This window comes from Perca flavescens, chromosome 3, assembly GCF_004354835.1.
Source record: "Perca flavescens isolate YP-PL-M2 chromosome 3, PFLA_1.0, whole genome shotgun sequence".
Classification (NCBI taxonomy): Eukaryota; Metazoa; Chordata; class Actinopteri; order Perciformes; family Percidae; genus Perca; species Perca flavescens.
Window position 1 is genome coordinate 7199595 of NC_041333.1, and position 16967 is coordinate 7216561.

Below are 16967 nucleotides of genomic sequence, written 5' to 3' on the forward strand. Positions count from 1 at the left end.
TGACTTCAACAAAACTGCAGAGCCGACGTAGTTTGCATCATCTGCAGCTCTGCGTGTGTGTGTTTTTGCACACTCTCAAATGTTGGTTGCAAAAAGCGACCATTTGGTCGCAGTCTGGAGCCCTGCATTCTAAAGCAAAATAAATAACCATCAAACACTCAACACATTCATTTTGTGGAGACAGACGTTCTTATAGTTTTATTCTCCTCCTAGTGGGCGGCTGTGGCTCAGGTAACAGAGTGGCCGTCTCCCAATCGGAAGGTCGCTGGTTTGATCCTTGGAGTCTACATGTCCATGGGCAAGACCTTGAATTGCTCCTGATGCTGATTATGGATGAATGTTCATCTGATGACAGCCTCTACCACCAAGGTAGGCATGTGTGTGTAAATGGTGCCTGTAGCGTGTGTGTAAACTGTAGAGTAGTCGTTAAGACTAGAAAAAAGCTATACATATGCCATCCATTTATTCTTCATTGCAGTTGCAGCAGCAAACAAGGAAGTCCAATATATTGATTTTATTTTAGGAGGAAGGGATAACATTTTCTTTTTTTTGGGGGGGGGCTTCTTTCCCTTTATTTCAGAGTGGAGACGGTGGATAGACATGAAAGGTGGGAGAGAGACGGGGGATGACACGCAGCAAAGGGCCGCAGGTTGGACCCAAACCAGGGCCGCTGTAAAGGCCTCAGCCCACATGGGGCACCCGCTCTTACTGGGTGATCGCCCCGGGAGAACATTTTGTTCAAATTTAATATTTGTTTGATAATATTAAAAGTAAACTCCAAGACCAATGGTGTACCTTCATCACTCACTCAGTGACTCAGTCAGTGACAGACTTGCTGAGACAGGCTAGCCCCCCGCTTTGCAACCAAATACTACCAGGAAGTACTGACCTGACCAAGTTGAGCATCATGGTCTCAATGCTGGCCTGTCCCAGGTGTTCAGAGCTGCCCTCTGTGTGGTTATCTAACAGATTCTTCATGATGGCTATGGTCTGCTCCACAAACTGGGTGTTATTGTCATTAATAGGAACCTGCAAAGAGGAGAAACAATGAGTACATTTCAGACTGATCATGGAAAGAATAAGAAGAATTATGACACTTTTAATGCAAAGTTGACCGGGGATTTCCACTGGATGCGTAACAGCTGCAGACCGGCTCCGCTGCGTGTCTGCTGCGTGCTCCGCCGTCCGTCAATACCCACCGGGTCCAGATTTGTTGCGGAATGGCTGCGGCCGTGACTAACAGCTGTAGTCACGAGGACCCACAAGTTCGCGAACTCACGTAGAATAAAACCACAAAACCAACAACAGTTTGTTTACATCCAGAGGAGTAGAGGGGAAACAACTCTGTGCTGTGTTTTCAAGGTGTAGTGCAGGGAAAAAAGTTCCGCTGTGAGCACGGTGTATTTTATTTTGAAAATTAACCGGATATTTATTTTGTTTCTGTGCTCGACTTCCTGTCCCGCACTATCTGCCGTGTGCTGAATTGCTGCGGAGCTCTCCGTCGTCCATCAAAAATAAAAGCTCTGCGTATCTGCTGCGGAGGGCTGCGGACTGATGGAACTGGGACGGAGTCGGGACGCAGACGTTTCCGCAGTCAGTGGAAATACGCACACTGACTTTAATGGAAACCTAATGACTCCGTCGACGTTCCGGAGACGCTCCGCAGACGTTTCGCATCCAGTGGAAATTGCCGGTGACATTGTTTGAGATGTTTGTGTTATGACAACTTAACATTAAACTAGACAACATAACCTATCATAAATATGTCATAGCAGGAATGATCAGTCCCTCCAGGATTTTGTGGCCTTTTTTGAGTTTGTTGCCTGATTTCGCGGGAGCTTTTGTAAAAAATTGCGATAAAAGTTGCGATGTCTTTTGTATGTTTGTTGCAATGAAGTTGTAGGATACAGTGAAAGTTGCGATTTTTTCTGTATAGTTCTTTAAAAATAAAAAGGAAAATTGTTTTGGGTAGAATAAAACTACTCTGGTCTGAGATTTCCTAGTAACCTTAACAAAAAGGCTCAGGATGCTGCAAATGTTGGTATAATATGTATATAAAATGGCTAGTGGATTTAAAGGTGCCCTGCCATACAAAACCGTTTTTACTTGAATTTTTTGAAATATGTTAGGTCCATATGTGTTTGTGTTATGTTGTGAATGTGAAAATAAACCGCTACTTCCTTTGTCAGCTCTAGCCACTGAAAAGAAATAAGCAGAGAAATCAGGCCAATTACAAAAGCTGGTCAGTCTGACATCATATTGCCTGAGCTCATTACTATTCATTAGCTCAACCAGTTGGGCTGGGTAAAGGATTCTGACAGCCAGGTTCTCAATGGCTAGCTGTTAGCCAATCAGATTCAAACAGCTTAGCTTGTTGAATATTAATGAGAACTGGCAGAAATCGAGCTGAGTCTTCCTGTAGGCTTTCTATACCACGCTAGAATGGCTTGAAACAAGGTAACCAAGAGATTTTTTCCACAAAAAATGTTACAGAGTCCATGGTAGAATTTCAGACATTACCACAAAGTAATGAAATACGTGTGTGTGTGTGTGCTTGTGTGTGTGTGTGTGTGTGTGTGTGTGTGCAAGCGTCAGTCGCGGGGGGAACGGAGCAGCAGCCCCACCCGCTGCAGAGAGCCGACAGCCAGGATTGAAACGACAGCAACTTCAGGGACTTTTAAATTGTTACAGTCTACATTGATGTTAAAATGTATACAGGTTGGCAGGACGGTCTGAAATGTTTTTCATGAAATGTCTTTCGCTGTACATTTTGTTGGTAAATGTGAAATGTTCGAGTCTCGTCTTCATATCACAAACAAGGAAATGATGAATCCGTTCTCACTCCCGCTTGGTCATTGGCTCTCAGAGTGCACATGGGACTGCTGTGATTGGTTGAAGTTGTGGGAAACTTCAGGTTATTGGTCAAAATTGCGAGTCTTAAAGTAACCGCTAACTGCTGCTAACTGTAGTTAGCTGTCGTTAGCAAGTTAGTTAGGTTTGCTGTACAGCTGTCCTATTAGCTGACTCAGCCCCGGTGTGCCAAGAGCTAGTCTTGCTTTGCCAGACCTTCCTCCACAACGCACAAAAGAGCGTCTGGCTAGTCCACACAGCATTCCAGGATTTCAGATTCAAGATCAAAATAGCCAATTTGGCTCTCTTTCTCTTCATTCTTCTTCTTCTCCTCCTCCTCCTCCTCCTCCTCCTCCTCCTCCTCCTCCTCAGCACCTGCTCATTAATGTTACGGCTACCATAACACAAACATTTTGAAATAAAAGCAAAAATGCTTACTTCCTCCATAACCTCCCTATCTTTAGTGCAACAGTGTGCTGTGTCTGATGTCATTTTTATTGTTCTTTTGCGCATGCGGGTCAGTTCGAAACTGCAAAAAGTTCACACTGGAATCTGATATAGGCCACATTTTAAAAGGTAATGCGAACAGCCAAACAAAAAATTGGATCTGAGCAAAAAATCTGAATTAAGCATTAAGACTTGCAGTGTGAACAAAGCCTTAGTCGTGTTTGGCCTCCTCTGTCATTCTTGGAGGCTGCGTTTGGTCCCGGTCCGGCGACTCCAACCCTGTTCACTAGGAGCTCCCAGTGTCCCTTGAGAGAGCTAAAATGCTAGCATGATGGTGGTTGAAAATAACACATTCAGTGCTATTGGCTATTATAAATGCCAATCAATATCCACAATGCAACAAGTCCCTCCCTAGCTTCCTGTTTTTACAGAAAACCCAATCAAATAGCACTCTGCAGTCAGAAAGGACCAAACACAGCCTCCAAAACAGAGGAGGCCAGTTTGATGACAGGGAATACAGTACCCATAGGTGGTTTTCTTTCCGGGTTTGGCTCCTGGCACTCAAGTTGTCTAGTTTAATGTCAAATTGTCATAACACAGACATTGCTGTTTTGGTTCATTTTTAATTTGTCATAACACAAACAACACAAACAATGCCAACTTTGCATTTAAAGTAATTTACCAAATTACACTTAATGAAAACAAACGTCTATAAAGAGCCCTTCATGTTGAACGGTTGCATGTGACCTGCAGACAAGATGGCTGCATAACGCGGTTACTCTTGCCCTCTCCCCCCAACTTACATATTATCCATGCACCTCACATTGTTAACTTAACAACTCTTTGCCCCGAGTCTCCGTAAGCCCCGTGTATACGATGGCTGAAGGTTGGAGAAGCAAAACAGGGTTTGACCCTCTGAAAGATGACGAAAAGCTTGAGTCATTAAAGCTAGCTGTATCGTCCATGCTAGCTACTGCGATGAAAGAGCAGCAAAGCTTTATTGAGAAACAGTTTGCGGAGTTTGAAGAACGGCTGGACAACATAAAAACAGAGGTAACGACGAACTCAAATGAAATTAAGAAGCTGAAAACGGACCACAAAGGGCTCTCCACTCAGCTGGCTAAATCCGAGCAGTCTTTCCAAACAAAATGATGCAAACTCGAAGCAAACATGGCGGAGCTAGAGGACAGGTCCCATAGGGATAATATTCGCATTATCAACCTGCCAGAAAAGGTTGAAAACGGCGACGCAGAAGACTTTGTTTCATCTTTGCTCACTAAATGGTTCCCTGCTCTCAACAGTGGGAAGATGGAGGTGATGCGGGCTCATCGTATAGGTCCAGAGCGCAACACCGGAACCCGCACCCTGATCTGCAAGATGCTACGTTACACAGACCGGGACCGCATCTTGAAGGCAACCAGAGGCTCTCGGATAGAAGTCAGCGGCAAAGAGATCCGACTACAGTAACTACACTATCAAACGGCACCGCTCATTTTCCCAAGTGATGGAGACAGCAAGGAAACTGTTTCATTCCGTTCCTGATTTACCCGGCTAAACTAAAGCTGTCCCGCGGGTCAGAAGTGCACCTCTTTGAGACCCAGGCAGAGGCTGAGGACTTCCTTGGCACGCAGACCTAGTATTCAGAACTACTAACACGGGATCTCTAGATAAGTAAAGTATTATCCCGTACAGCCATAACACACCTCAGTGCATACTTAAGGTAACTGTAACTCTATAAGATACCTGACAAAATGAAGGATGCTGTTTTTTGTTTGTTTATTATAAAACTTGCTTTACGTGATTATACTTCCAAGAGGCTCTGATATGGATTAATAATTACAGTTATGTAGTTGAGTTTCATTTTTTTTTTTTTGGTAAATAATCTCAAAAAAAACTAACATTGATGGATAATTCTCATTTTGTTCTGTGGCCAATTTCTGCGGTTTTTCTTTTTATTACACTTGACAGGTTATACAGAATAATGTACAAGGGGTGGGATTTTGTAATGGTGTGATAGCCGGCTTTCTCAGTTCAGGTGCCCAAATAGTGGGTGTTTTGTTTGTGGCTACTGCCACCTTGTTATATGTTAGAATGTTCGATGAGAGTTCGTATATTTCCTTCTTCTTTTCCTTCTTTCTTTTTTTTTTTTTTTTTGGTGACATGGGGTTGAATATTTGGATCTCCACATTTGTGACTATAATGTATATGCAGGAACACAAAACTTTACCCAGCCTTGTCTGTAATAATGACTATACTACACCTTTTTTAATGACATAAATGCCGCCTTGATAGCTTTATTGCCCATAACCAATAAGGACACCACTAACTGTGGGAACTATAGACCATTATCTACACCTGGTGATTTCTCTGCCTCTTTTGACTCTCGCCCCTTTTTTGAATGTGATGATGTTGATTCACTTGTGCAAAGTTTCAACAACCACTGTCTGTCGGTTTTGGTTATGGTAGCGCCTGTTAAAAAGATTTCAGGGTCACAGAAAAAGGCCCTCCCATGGATAAATGATAACATTTGTAGTTTTAGGAGAAAATGTCTGAAGTCTGTGGAAAGCCACTAAATTAGAGGTACACAGACTCCATTTAAAAGACATGATGCTGGATCTGAATGAATTGATAAAGCAGGCTCACTAAGCTTATTTTTCTAACCTTGTGTCAGGAAATAAGAAGAATCCAAAAGTCTTGTTTGACACCATTGAAAATCTTACTGCACCTTCGGCTCCTCTTGTGCTTGTGTACACACATGAGAACTGTAACAACTTTTTGTCGTTTTTTCTGAACAAAGTACGACATTAGGGCCAGTGTTAATTTTCCAATCATCAGTGTTTGTTCTACTGAGTTTTCACCGGTGTCGTCTTGTTCGTCCTTCACTCCTGTCAGCCTACAGGATGTGAAGACCATAACAGGAAATATGAAACCGTCTTCGAGCCCCGTTGACATTGTCACAACAACTCTATTGTTGAAAATGTTTGATATTGTCGGTCCCTCTGTGGAAAAAATAATTAATCTGTCACTTAGAACACGCTGTGGTAAACCCGATCCTTAAAAAGCCCAATCTTGACCCTTCAGAACCTAATAACTACAGGCCCATAATGAACTTCCATTTATCTCCAAAATCCTTTATGGAGCAGCACAACTTGTTTGTTACTTTTCAGTCTGGTTTTCAAAAATTGCACTCCACTGAAACAGCCCTTATCAAAGTCTCTAGTGATGTGATGATGGCATCAGACTCTGGCCGCTACACTGTACTTGTACTTCTTGATTTGACTTCTGCTTTTGACACTGTGGATCACAGTATACTGATCAATCAGCTTCATAATGAGATGGGACTCTCAGGATCTGTCCATCAGTGGTTCTCTTCCTATATTCATGATAGAACCTTTAATGTTGCTGTATACAATGTACAGTCTGATGTGACCAATTTGTCCAGCGGAGTGGCACAAGGGTCAGTTTTGGGTCCTATTTTGTTTTACTGTACATTTTGCCACTTGGACAAATTATTGGTTGTTTCAAGGATGTATCATATCATTTCTATGCCGACGATGTTCAGTTGTATTGTTCTTTTAATGATGCTGAGTTCCATCGTTTGTCTCTGTTCCTAGAGTGTGTCCTCCATCAAAGACTGGCTGGCCACTAACTACCTGCAGATAAATTCAAACAAGACTGAAATGCTGATCTTTGCTCCAGACCATAAGATCCCACTGATCAAACAGCACCTTGGCTCTCTGGGCCCCTCTGTCAAATCCAGCCTCAGAAACCTGGGGGTTGTGTTTGACCAGGCAATGTCTTTGGAGACACACTCAAAACAGCTAGTCCAAAATTGCTTTTATCATTTTAGGAACAAATTCGAACAAATTCGCAAAATGTTGTCAAAGAAGGATCTGGAAATGATAATTCACGCTTTCATATCAACAAGACTTGACTACTGCAACTCTGTTTTTACATGTCTGAATAAGTCTGCCCTGAACAAATTGCAAATTGTTCAAAATTCTGCTGCTAGACTTTTAACAGGTGCCCCTCGAAGGTCTCATATCACTCCAGTCTTGTCGGCTCTACATTGGCTCCCTGTAAAATTCAGGATTGATTTTAAGATTTTAGTCCTGACTTTCAGAGCCTTAAACAGTCAGGCCCCACAGTACATCCTGGACCTTTTGAAGCCATATTCCTCCGGCCGGACTCTTCGGTCCACTGGCCAGAACCTGCTTGAAGTCCCTAAGACTCGTTATAAGACCCGAGGGGACCTGTCTTTTCAGTCTGTTGATCCCAGACTGTGGAACGCCCTGCCCCTGTCCATGCGTCTGGCAGACTCTGTTGTCTCTTTTAAAAAGGATCTGAAAACATGTTTATTTAGGAAAGCTTTTGGTTGATGGGTTTTCACTAGTGTCACTTTAATTTTACATATGTATATACATTTTATATTGTTTGTTTTACCTATTCTTTTGTACAGCACTTTGTGATTTTATCTGTGAAAAGCGTTTTATAAATAAATTTTACTTACTTACTTACTTACTTACTTACTTACTATCTATCCTCAATGCCAAAATAAAAATCTTTGCCCGTATACTGGCCTCGCGATCAGAACCCCACATAACTACACTAAATTAAGAATGACCAGACAGGCTTTGTGAAATCACAACTTGCTTCTGACAATGTACGGCACTTGCTTCATGTAATTCATGCTGCCAAGGATATTCCTTCTCCATGTGCAGTATTGAGTCTACGCAGAAAAAGCCTTTGATAGGCTAGAATGGGAATACCTGTGGATGGTTCTACAGCGCTTTAAATTGGGTTCAACTTTTATTAATTTAACTAAACTACTATACAATAACGCATCTGCAATGATAAACAGTCACGGCATCATATCAAACAAGTTAAATTTATCACGCTCTTGCCGACAGGGATGCCCGTTAAGCCCTTTTCTTTTTATTTAGTCATTAGAGCCCTTCGCACAGAAAATTCGTCAACACCCGATTATTTCCCCCATATCTTTTTACAACACCACACACTCCATATCGCTGTATGCTGATGATATATTATTATATTTTGATAGAGCAGCCATAGCATTACCGCATATTTTGGATATCTATATATCTATCTGGTTATAAAATCAATTGGACCAAATCGGCGCTTCTCACTTTAAAAACTCTAAATTTAACCTGAGCTCATTACCTCACCACATCCCAGTGGTCAAACTATTTAAATACTTGGGGGTGGACATTTTTCCTTCATTAGCTAATATTGCCAATAAGAATTTTCAGGGCATCTATAATAAAATTGAGGCAGCTCTAAATAGATGGTCTCACTTGCCAAAATCATTACAAGCTTGTGTGTCAATTGTTAAAATGGATATTTTACCACGCATACCACCCCCAATTGATTACTGGAAAAAAAGTCCTCTCTTTGGTCTCTAAATTTATTTGGGGAGGGAAACGGCCACGTGCGTTAACAAGTTAACAACACTTCAACGACATAAAACAGAGGGTGGTCTTTCTGTGCCTAACTATAAATGTATTATTTTTGGTCATTTGACCACTCACAGATTGGCTTAACCCAAATTCTGATCCCTGTTGGAAACCTATAGAAAAGAACCTAGCATCCCCAAACAGACCGGAGGATCTGATTTACTCCGCTGTCCCTTTGAAACGAGCTAAGCTGCGGCTTGGTCCCATAATATTGTTTCCTCTTATCTACATGGGTTATTGCTGAGAAGGAATCTAAGAGTACATGTAAATGGCACCTGAATAGTCCACTCTTCAACAACTATTCCCTACTCACTTGGGGGGTCTCATTCTCATCCCCAGAATGGAGCTCTAGAGGTATATATGTTTTAGCAGATGTATATAACGAGAACGGGCTTCGTGACTTTAATGATCTGAGACTGTCTTACCAATTGCCTGGAACATCTTTATTTTTGTACTTTCAACTACGATCATCTATGAAAGCATATGGAGTACCATGGAGTTCTCTTCTTACTACCCACCATTTGCACTCCATTCTGTACAACAGAGGCCAAGAAAGAGGTTTGGTCTCCCGACTATATTCACTTATCCGGGATGCCTCTTATAAAACCCTCTCTATCTTACACGTATGGTCTAGCGATCTGGAACACTACATCGGAGGTGATTCACTGGACTGGGAAAAGATTTGGTCCTCGACTGTCTTTGCTTCTAAAAACCCAGACCATCAACAGATGCATTTCAATTATATGCACAGGACTTACCTCACTCCTAGGAGAAACTTTCTCATGTTTAACATCTCCAATCTGCACCCTGTGCTCAGATGGACTTATAGGCTCATACATGCATATCTATTGGGAATGCAAGGACGTGAGGCTTTTTTGGGGTGAGGTCTGTGCTACTTTATCTAATGCACTGGATGTCACTGTACCATGTTCTCCCACTGTGCTACTCTTGAATGATACCTCCCCACTAAAGATTACATATATGGTTGCAATATGCCTGTACTGTTGTCTGAATGCTGTACTTGTTTACATTTAAAAACAATAAAAAAAGTTGTTCACAAAAAAATAACAGCCCTTCATGTTTATGCACATTTCTCAAATAAAGAGTTACCATTTGAAGTATTGTTATATTATTACAAGCACTACCATAGTTTCACTCACCGGTCCCTGGGTGTCAAAGAACTTGCCAATGCTGTTCCTCAGCTTGTTGAAGAGCATTGGGTAGAGGGCGGGGCTGAGCTCCAGCCCCAGCAGGTCTTTCACACTTGTGCGAACATGGAGGCCGACCCTGTCGTGACCACACACCAGCAGGGCCAGCAGCCGGTCCAGGAAGCGGCTGACGGGTGTCTCGCTGGAGGCCGATGAGGAGCAGGAGGATGCTGAGGCCACAGGGTTGGACACATCACAGGGGCCCATGGAGATCATGGAGTGTTTGCGCTCGCTCATGGGGCCCATAGGTGGGCTGTAGGTCGCTAAACAGGGGGTGCTGCGCTGCTGGAGACAAACACCACCCAGAGCACACAGGAAGCCTGTCATGTTGATCCACTCCTGCTGTGGGGGGACACAGAGACACTGAACTGCAGGAGCACATCACCAGAGAGGCTACATCTGTGAATGTATTATTCTACACAGTTTCTCTATGTCCACAATTCACAAGTACACAATTTAATCCCACCTAAAGCTCAACGCAAGACAATTAAAAATTTGGGAGTCTTTTAGGAACTTGAGACAACTTTAAACCTGGCTTGTCACCGACCCGATGCAGGACTCTCGGCAAGGTATAATGTCTCAGAAGTATAAAGCTATGTATACTTTAGTGTCCGATGTGAAGCAATTGTGGCAAACAGCCATATCCTTTCAATTTCTGTGGTTCAATGTCACAGGAGTTGACAGAAATTCATGCGGTCACCTTTTTTAGGTAGTAATATATTATAGCTGAAATAAGTTACATTTATTTTTATTAGTTCTATAACCTGGCAATATAGTTTAAGTTTAGCTTTTCTTAAAGGTTTTAGTTTTTATTTAGTTTCACTGCTTATTTTCATTTTCCGTTTACTATAATAACCCTAGTTTAAGCTAGTTACTAGCTAACGGTAGGCTAACGTTACCTCAAACAGGTTATAATAATAATAATAGGCAACACTTCATTGGGTTGCCAATACAACATCTCAAGTGTTTGCATTAATGGCGGCTAGCATCTGAATAACAACAATTTGACATCTAAACATTGTCCATCAATTTGAATTTGAGCAGCAAGCATTGCAGATATAACTTTAAATAATGTAAAGAGTCCGCCTCACCTATTATCGCGTTAACTCATTAACGCCGACAATTATTTTATCGCGCATTAACGCAGTTTTTATTATTTCTTTTATTATTGAAAAAGTCTGTTGCTCACAGGCTTTTATTTTGTAAAAGTCTGTGCTGACTGCTGCCACGCTTACAGGAACCGGAAAAGAAAAGAATTGGCGGATAAACAAACATGGAGAAGGGTACAGAACTTTTTGATTTAAAAAAAAAAAAATTTAAAGTTCTTCCGGTTCTTCCGGTGCGCAGTCGACAGAACTCAGTTATTTGTAACCACTGCAAAGTTGAATTTTCTTATCACCGGAGTATTTTCAGTCTGAAATATCACCTAAATGAAATACACACAGTTGATACCAGCAAATCATTCAACGAAACAGTGGCGCGAGGCTTCAGACTTTGCTACATTATGCAGCATGTGGGAGAAGTATAGATAAACAAAAGGCAAGAGAAGCTAACAAATGCCATAGTGAAGTAGATAGCTACAGACTGCAGGCCGAGTGGTGTTGTGGAGGACGTCGGTCTGAGAAACATTCTGAGAATCGCAACAAATGACGGCAGGTATGAGAATCTCTCGCACCATCACAAGCAGAATACACGAGTTGTATGAAAAGGAGAGGACTGCAAAAGCGACAACTTTACAATGTGCACCCACTGTTATTCTCACTGGGGACTACTGGACATCACTGGGTAACCATAATTACCTTGGAGTTACGGTTTTAAGTTATGATAGTGGCTCAGGATTTTGTGGGCAGTTTTTATATATTTATATATATATATATATATATATATATATAACAAATAGGATAACATGAATGCCCTGGCAGTGGCAATAAGCTTTAATTTTGTATTTGCTTTAATCACATTGTTTAAGTTGAGATTTACACTAAATATTTTATTTATCTGCTACTGTATAAACAATGCGGATGTTAAGTGTTTGCAGAACAAATGTTATGGCACTTTCATATGGCAGAACATTTAAAATAAAATTGCGCTATACACTACTTTTGAATTCATTATTGGATTTTGCGAACAATGTGATTAATTGCGATTAATCAGGGAAATCATGTGATTAATCGAGATTAAAACTTTTAATCGTTGCCCAGCCCTAATTTAAACACAGAGCACAAATTCAACATTCCTCCAAGCTTCACCTAAATTAAATCCATGACTTTTTAAGATTTCACATTTAATCATTACTCCATCACTCAAAGGTACACAGAGAGAGCCCCTGTGTAACAAGCTTACCTGCCCATCATCTGCTTTGTTTTTGGGGAAGTTGAGAATCTGTTTGGTGACCTGGTCCCATTTAGCATATGTGTCCTCCCAAGCCTGAAGGTGGAAACAACGGACAATCAACTAGACATTAACAATATGGCAAAAACAGAGGTGACAGAAAACTGAGCAATGAATAATGCTTATCTGACATCATACTTTTGGAAGTATATGGGTTTGAATTTGAATTACGGCGGTCAACTGATTAAAATATTTATTCACTAATTGGCAATTAATCCAGCGTGGCGAGGGGTGCGCTTCAAATGTAAACCCGCCTACACATTAGGGTTTAATCCCGGGAAACGGGATTCCCGGGAAATCTGATCAAAACCATTTCCCGGGAAAGGTTATGACAGGAAACGGGAAATAAAATAAAATAAAAAAAGGCAAGGAGTGTGTGTCTATTGTTCTCATACGGTAACGTTGATGCAGGCGACGGTAGCTACAGTAATACAGGCTCCCTAAATCATTACACAGGTTCAATACATTCATTCACTAAAGATGAAGAAGAAAAAGAAGAAGAAGTTCATTTCGCAGCACGCAAATACTCAGCTGGGCTACCTAGCTCCGCTAATGATGTCTGCGGCCAGCTTTGTTTGGGAGCATTTTGAAAGACTGGACAATGAAACAGCTCAGTGCAAGTTGCGTGACCGGTTTATAAGGTGTTCCGGGGGGTCGACAGCCGGATTGCGCAGACATTTAGAATCTCAGCATGAGAAAGTTCCCAAAGAAAACCAAAAGTTTCAAAACGTCCGAGAACGAAATAAATATTTGGTTAACTTTGAGTGATTATTCCCGTTTGCAGCCGCTTACACATCCTCAACAGCCACAGAATGGATTTCGGTAATGTAATGGTTTAGGAATCATTCAATTGTTTACTTAAGCATATTTCGTTAGTTTTTATATAAGGGTTGCCTAGATTTTCGGAAGACAAGTCCCAGACATTCCACCTGGCATTTCATAATTAACGCTGCAGCAGATGTCACGCTGCAGCACGCAGCTCACTTGATCACGCAGCAGAATTGATCATTGCAAACTGTGTTGTCAGTTTGGGATTTTGGTGATTTTAGTAATGATATCGATACATTACTTGGGCTAAAAACAAACCAAAAAAACACAGCCATTTCCCGGGATTCCCGGAATATGGGCTGTCTATTTCCCAGGATCTGATTCATCTCATTTTCGGGAAAAATATTAAACCCTACTACACATGATCAGTGGTGAAACCGCGAGGTAGGGTGCAGTGCATAGTGCGGACGCTTCAGAGCCAAAGCACAGTGAAGGTATACGTCCTCATTGCTTGTGGCTACCTCAAATACAGTTGTTATCTCATTGGTTGCGCTTTGAAAGGTCAGCTACAAGGTCAAAGTTTAAATAATTTAACATGCGGTGGCAATTTCGAGCAGAGCACCACGCTAAGGGCGGCGCTTCCTCTTAGTTGTCCCCACCGCTCTCCCCATAGTAAAACAATGGCACAGCCAGCGCAGAGATCATTGTCCTTATCATCTGATCATGTGTTGCCGGCTTGGAGATAGACGTTTATAACGTGGTACACTTCAGTCCATGCCAGTCATCATAACAGAACTTGTGTAAATGACTTTGCGTTAACTCTTTTTACAAAGGGACACTTTGCATCTGACTGTGATCCCAAAGTCAATGCGTCTGGAGAGCTCATTTAAGTTGTTTCTCATGTCAAATATCTCAGTAGTATCCTTGACTGCACCTTGTCTTGTCCTTCAAAATCAAGTGGAAAATGTAATGCAAATAAACAAAATAGAATCTGGCTAATTTTAGGTACATAAGAAGCTGCCTAACAACTACAGCACGCAAAAGGTACAAATCTTAAGCCCAGTATCTTTGTGTACAAACAGGCTCTTAAAGTGTTAGATGGAAACACCTTACAACCTACCATGATTGCAACATGCTTGACAGATATGACATCCTTAGTTGGAAAACTAATTAAATACACAGAAATGAGCCTAATATTTAAGATCCTAAATGGCAGGGCTCCTCCACCACTCAACACTTTTATTAAGCAGAAAAATTCAAACACTGGCCAGGGCCCAACAGTGAAAGTGCTAGGAACCTATTGTTTTTGTATTGATTATTATGGCCCTCTGAAAGTGCTATGAACCTATTGTTTTTAGGGCTGTCCCAAACAATTATTTTTTTAAACGATTAATCTAGCGATGATTTTTTCGATTAGTCGACTAATTTTTCGATTAATCTGACGATTAATTTTTCGATTAATCTAACGATACATTTTTCAATTAGCGATTATTTTCCCATTGCTCAATTATTAACAATTTACACAAAACAAATTTCAATAAGGTTCAAATCTCTATTTATTAAAATTCTTTAACACTGCACTGTTCAAGTAAAATGAATTTGTAGTGCAACCTGAAGCCAGATGTAGGCTCATTCAATCCAACCAAAAAATAAAGTCACTTTCAGGATGAATACAAAAATAAAAACTTGTATTGTAACTGTATTTGCTTGTTTTAACAGTAGGTAAAATAATGAATAAGCTCTTGTTTAACATCCAAGCTCTTCTCCCTTTAATTTAACTTTAATTAAAAGTTTGTTAAGCACTGTAGGGAGGAGAAGTTGGACAGTTTTTTTGTCTCGTTCCAGTGATTGGCACATCTGGGTGATGGCGGATATGCTTTAGCATGTAAGATGTATTTCCACTCACATACCCAACAACTGCTGAACAACGCCGACACACAGTCCTTGTCTTATCCACCACTCTCTCGCCTGTAGCCTACTACTGTAACTGACCCGAAGACCGACGTTTTCGAGGCGCGGTTGGCAACAGACAATCATGAAGTTTTGCCAAACTTGCGATCTTAAAGAGGCCGGCGGGGAACTCTTGTGGGCCGCAACCACTTGCCATGCTCGTCCTTTCGTGCTGCTATCTCACTCTACGGTCGACCTGACAAAAAACTGCATGTAGGCGGAGGAGTTCGTCTAGCTTCAGAGCTAAGGCGTGGCTACAGTTTAGGTGCCCCTAGAACCCGCGTATCCAACAGTAGTTCCGCATTACATTAGTTCAACATTACATTAATTAATTTGCACGCAAGTTTTATTTATTTAGTTATTTTATTTAGCAACGCGTCGACGCAAATTATTTGGGTTGACGCATTTACGTAGTCGATGACGTCGACGTAGTCGATGAATCGACCCAGCCCTAATTGTTTTTGTATTATTATGGCCCACTGAAAGTGCGAGGAATCTATTGTTGTTGAAATTATTATTATTATTAGGGCCCGAGCACAAAGGATTAATATTATTATTTTAATGCTGCGCAATTTTTTAGTGGCTTGGGATGTTCTGCAATGTCTAGGTTCGGTCGTGGCCAGTAGGCTCCATAGTGCCCCCAAATGCATGCAAGGGTTTGGAAAACGTTCCTTTGATGTTTACGAAATTTGATGGAGCATTGCTTTCATCTTGAGAAACATATTAAATTTTTATTAAATGTTTTCTCCTGAAATCAGCCATCTTGGATTTTGTGCGTTCATTTTAATTTTATGAACACATGTTTGAGGACTTTAGGATTAACACAAACACTCAAAATTGTACAGGCGTATTCAAAGTAGTAATTATTTCGATCTACTACTGCATTTAGGCTTGGGCATAGCATGGTGACTATAGTTTTAGCCTTTGACTGCATTTGGCGCCCTTTTCATACCTTTTTAACCCACGCAACTTGGCGCACACATCAAAACCTGTGAGCATTGCGAGACTATACAGACGTGGTTCATGCGTATTTGGCAAACTCTATAATTCCCCCTAATACGTGGAAGGCTTTAATTTGGATATAGTTGCTAAATATTCAAAAAGAATTGTAGACACATTGCTCTCATCATTTTGGACATATTTCCAGTTTACTTTCTTTAGCTCCGCACAACCGGAAGTCGGTCATTTTGAATTATATGCGTTTTTCTTTTTTTTGTAATTTTTTATTTTTCATTTTTCAAGGAGAAATACAATAGGCAGGCCTTTAATGATTTTCTAAATTGATGGCACTTATAAGTTTAAGCAATTAACTATTCATCAAATCAGTATTAGTGCTGATAATAATAAAAATATATATATGTATTCATACAAATAAAAATAAAACAGTTATCAATACAGAGTGTATTCTCTCAGGCCTGGAATCAAGTTTCACAAGTGTTACCAATGCTTTGTTTCCTCCTATTTACAGTAACTATATACAACAGAACATGGGGAGCTATTGTTTACAGAAAATTATTATTTGTATTATTATTAATTATCTATTCTGTTTGGGATGAAATCAGTATCAAAGGCACAGCATCTTAATATTCTCGATGCGTCCTTCAAACCCCCCATTTTCATTGTCCGATGCCAAATTTTAAATGATACATTTATCAATGGGTTTGTTTCCTTAATCATTCTATTTCTTAGCTCGTTGTCTGCGATGAGGGCAGATAACGGGGTTTCTTCCATCATCCCTCGCTCTATTTCAATCCATTTTGCTAGATAACCTGGACTACACCAACAGACTAATGGCCGTGATTGGGCCGCGTAGTAATAATATTGTAGGCATGGCAGACTTAACCCACCGTTTTCTTTGCTTAACTGTAACGTTTTAAAT

General features: G+C 40.9%; 1 protein-coding gene across 7 annotated transcripts in view; it reads right to left on the reverse strand.

The window, feature by feature from the left end:
• The window catches only part of nf1a (neurofibromin 1a), a 282226-nt gene that overhangs the window by 140852 nt on the left and 124407 nt on the right, over positions 1-16967 (reverse strand). For 6 of the 7 annotated variants that reach the window (XM_028569974.1, XM_028569961.1, XM_028569980.1 and 3 more), the window contains exons 19-21: positions 12323-12406; positions 9932-10321; positions 890-1029 (exon numbers count right to left, since the gene is read on the reverse strand). In XM_028569974.1, coding sequence (XP_028425775.1) covers positions 890-1029; positions 9932-10321; positions 12323-12406 — 614 coding nt within the window. The remainder of the gene's footprint in view (positions 1-889; positions 1030-9931; positions 10322-12322; positions 12407-16967) is intronic. The other variant, XM_028569967.1, reaches the window with a different exon arrangement.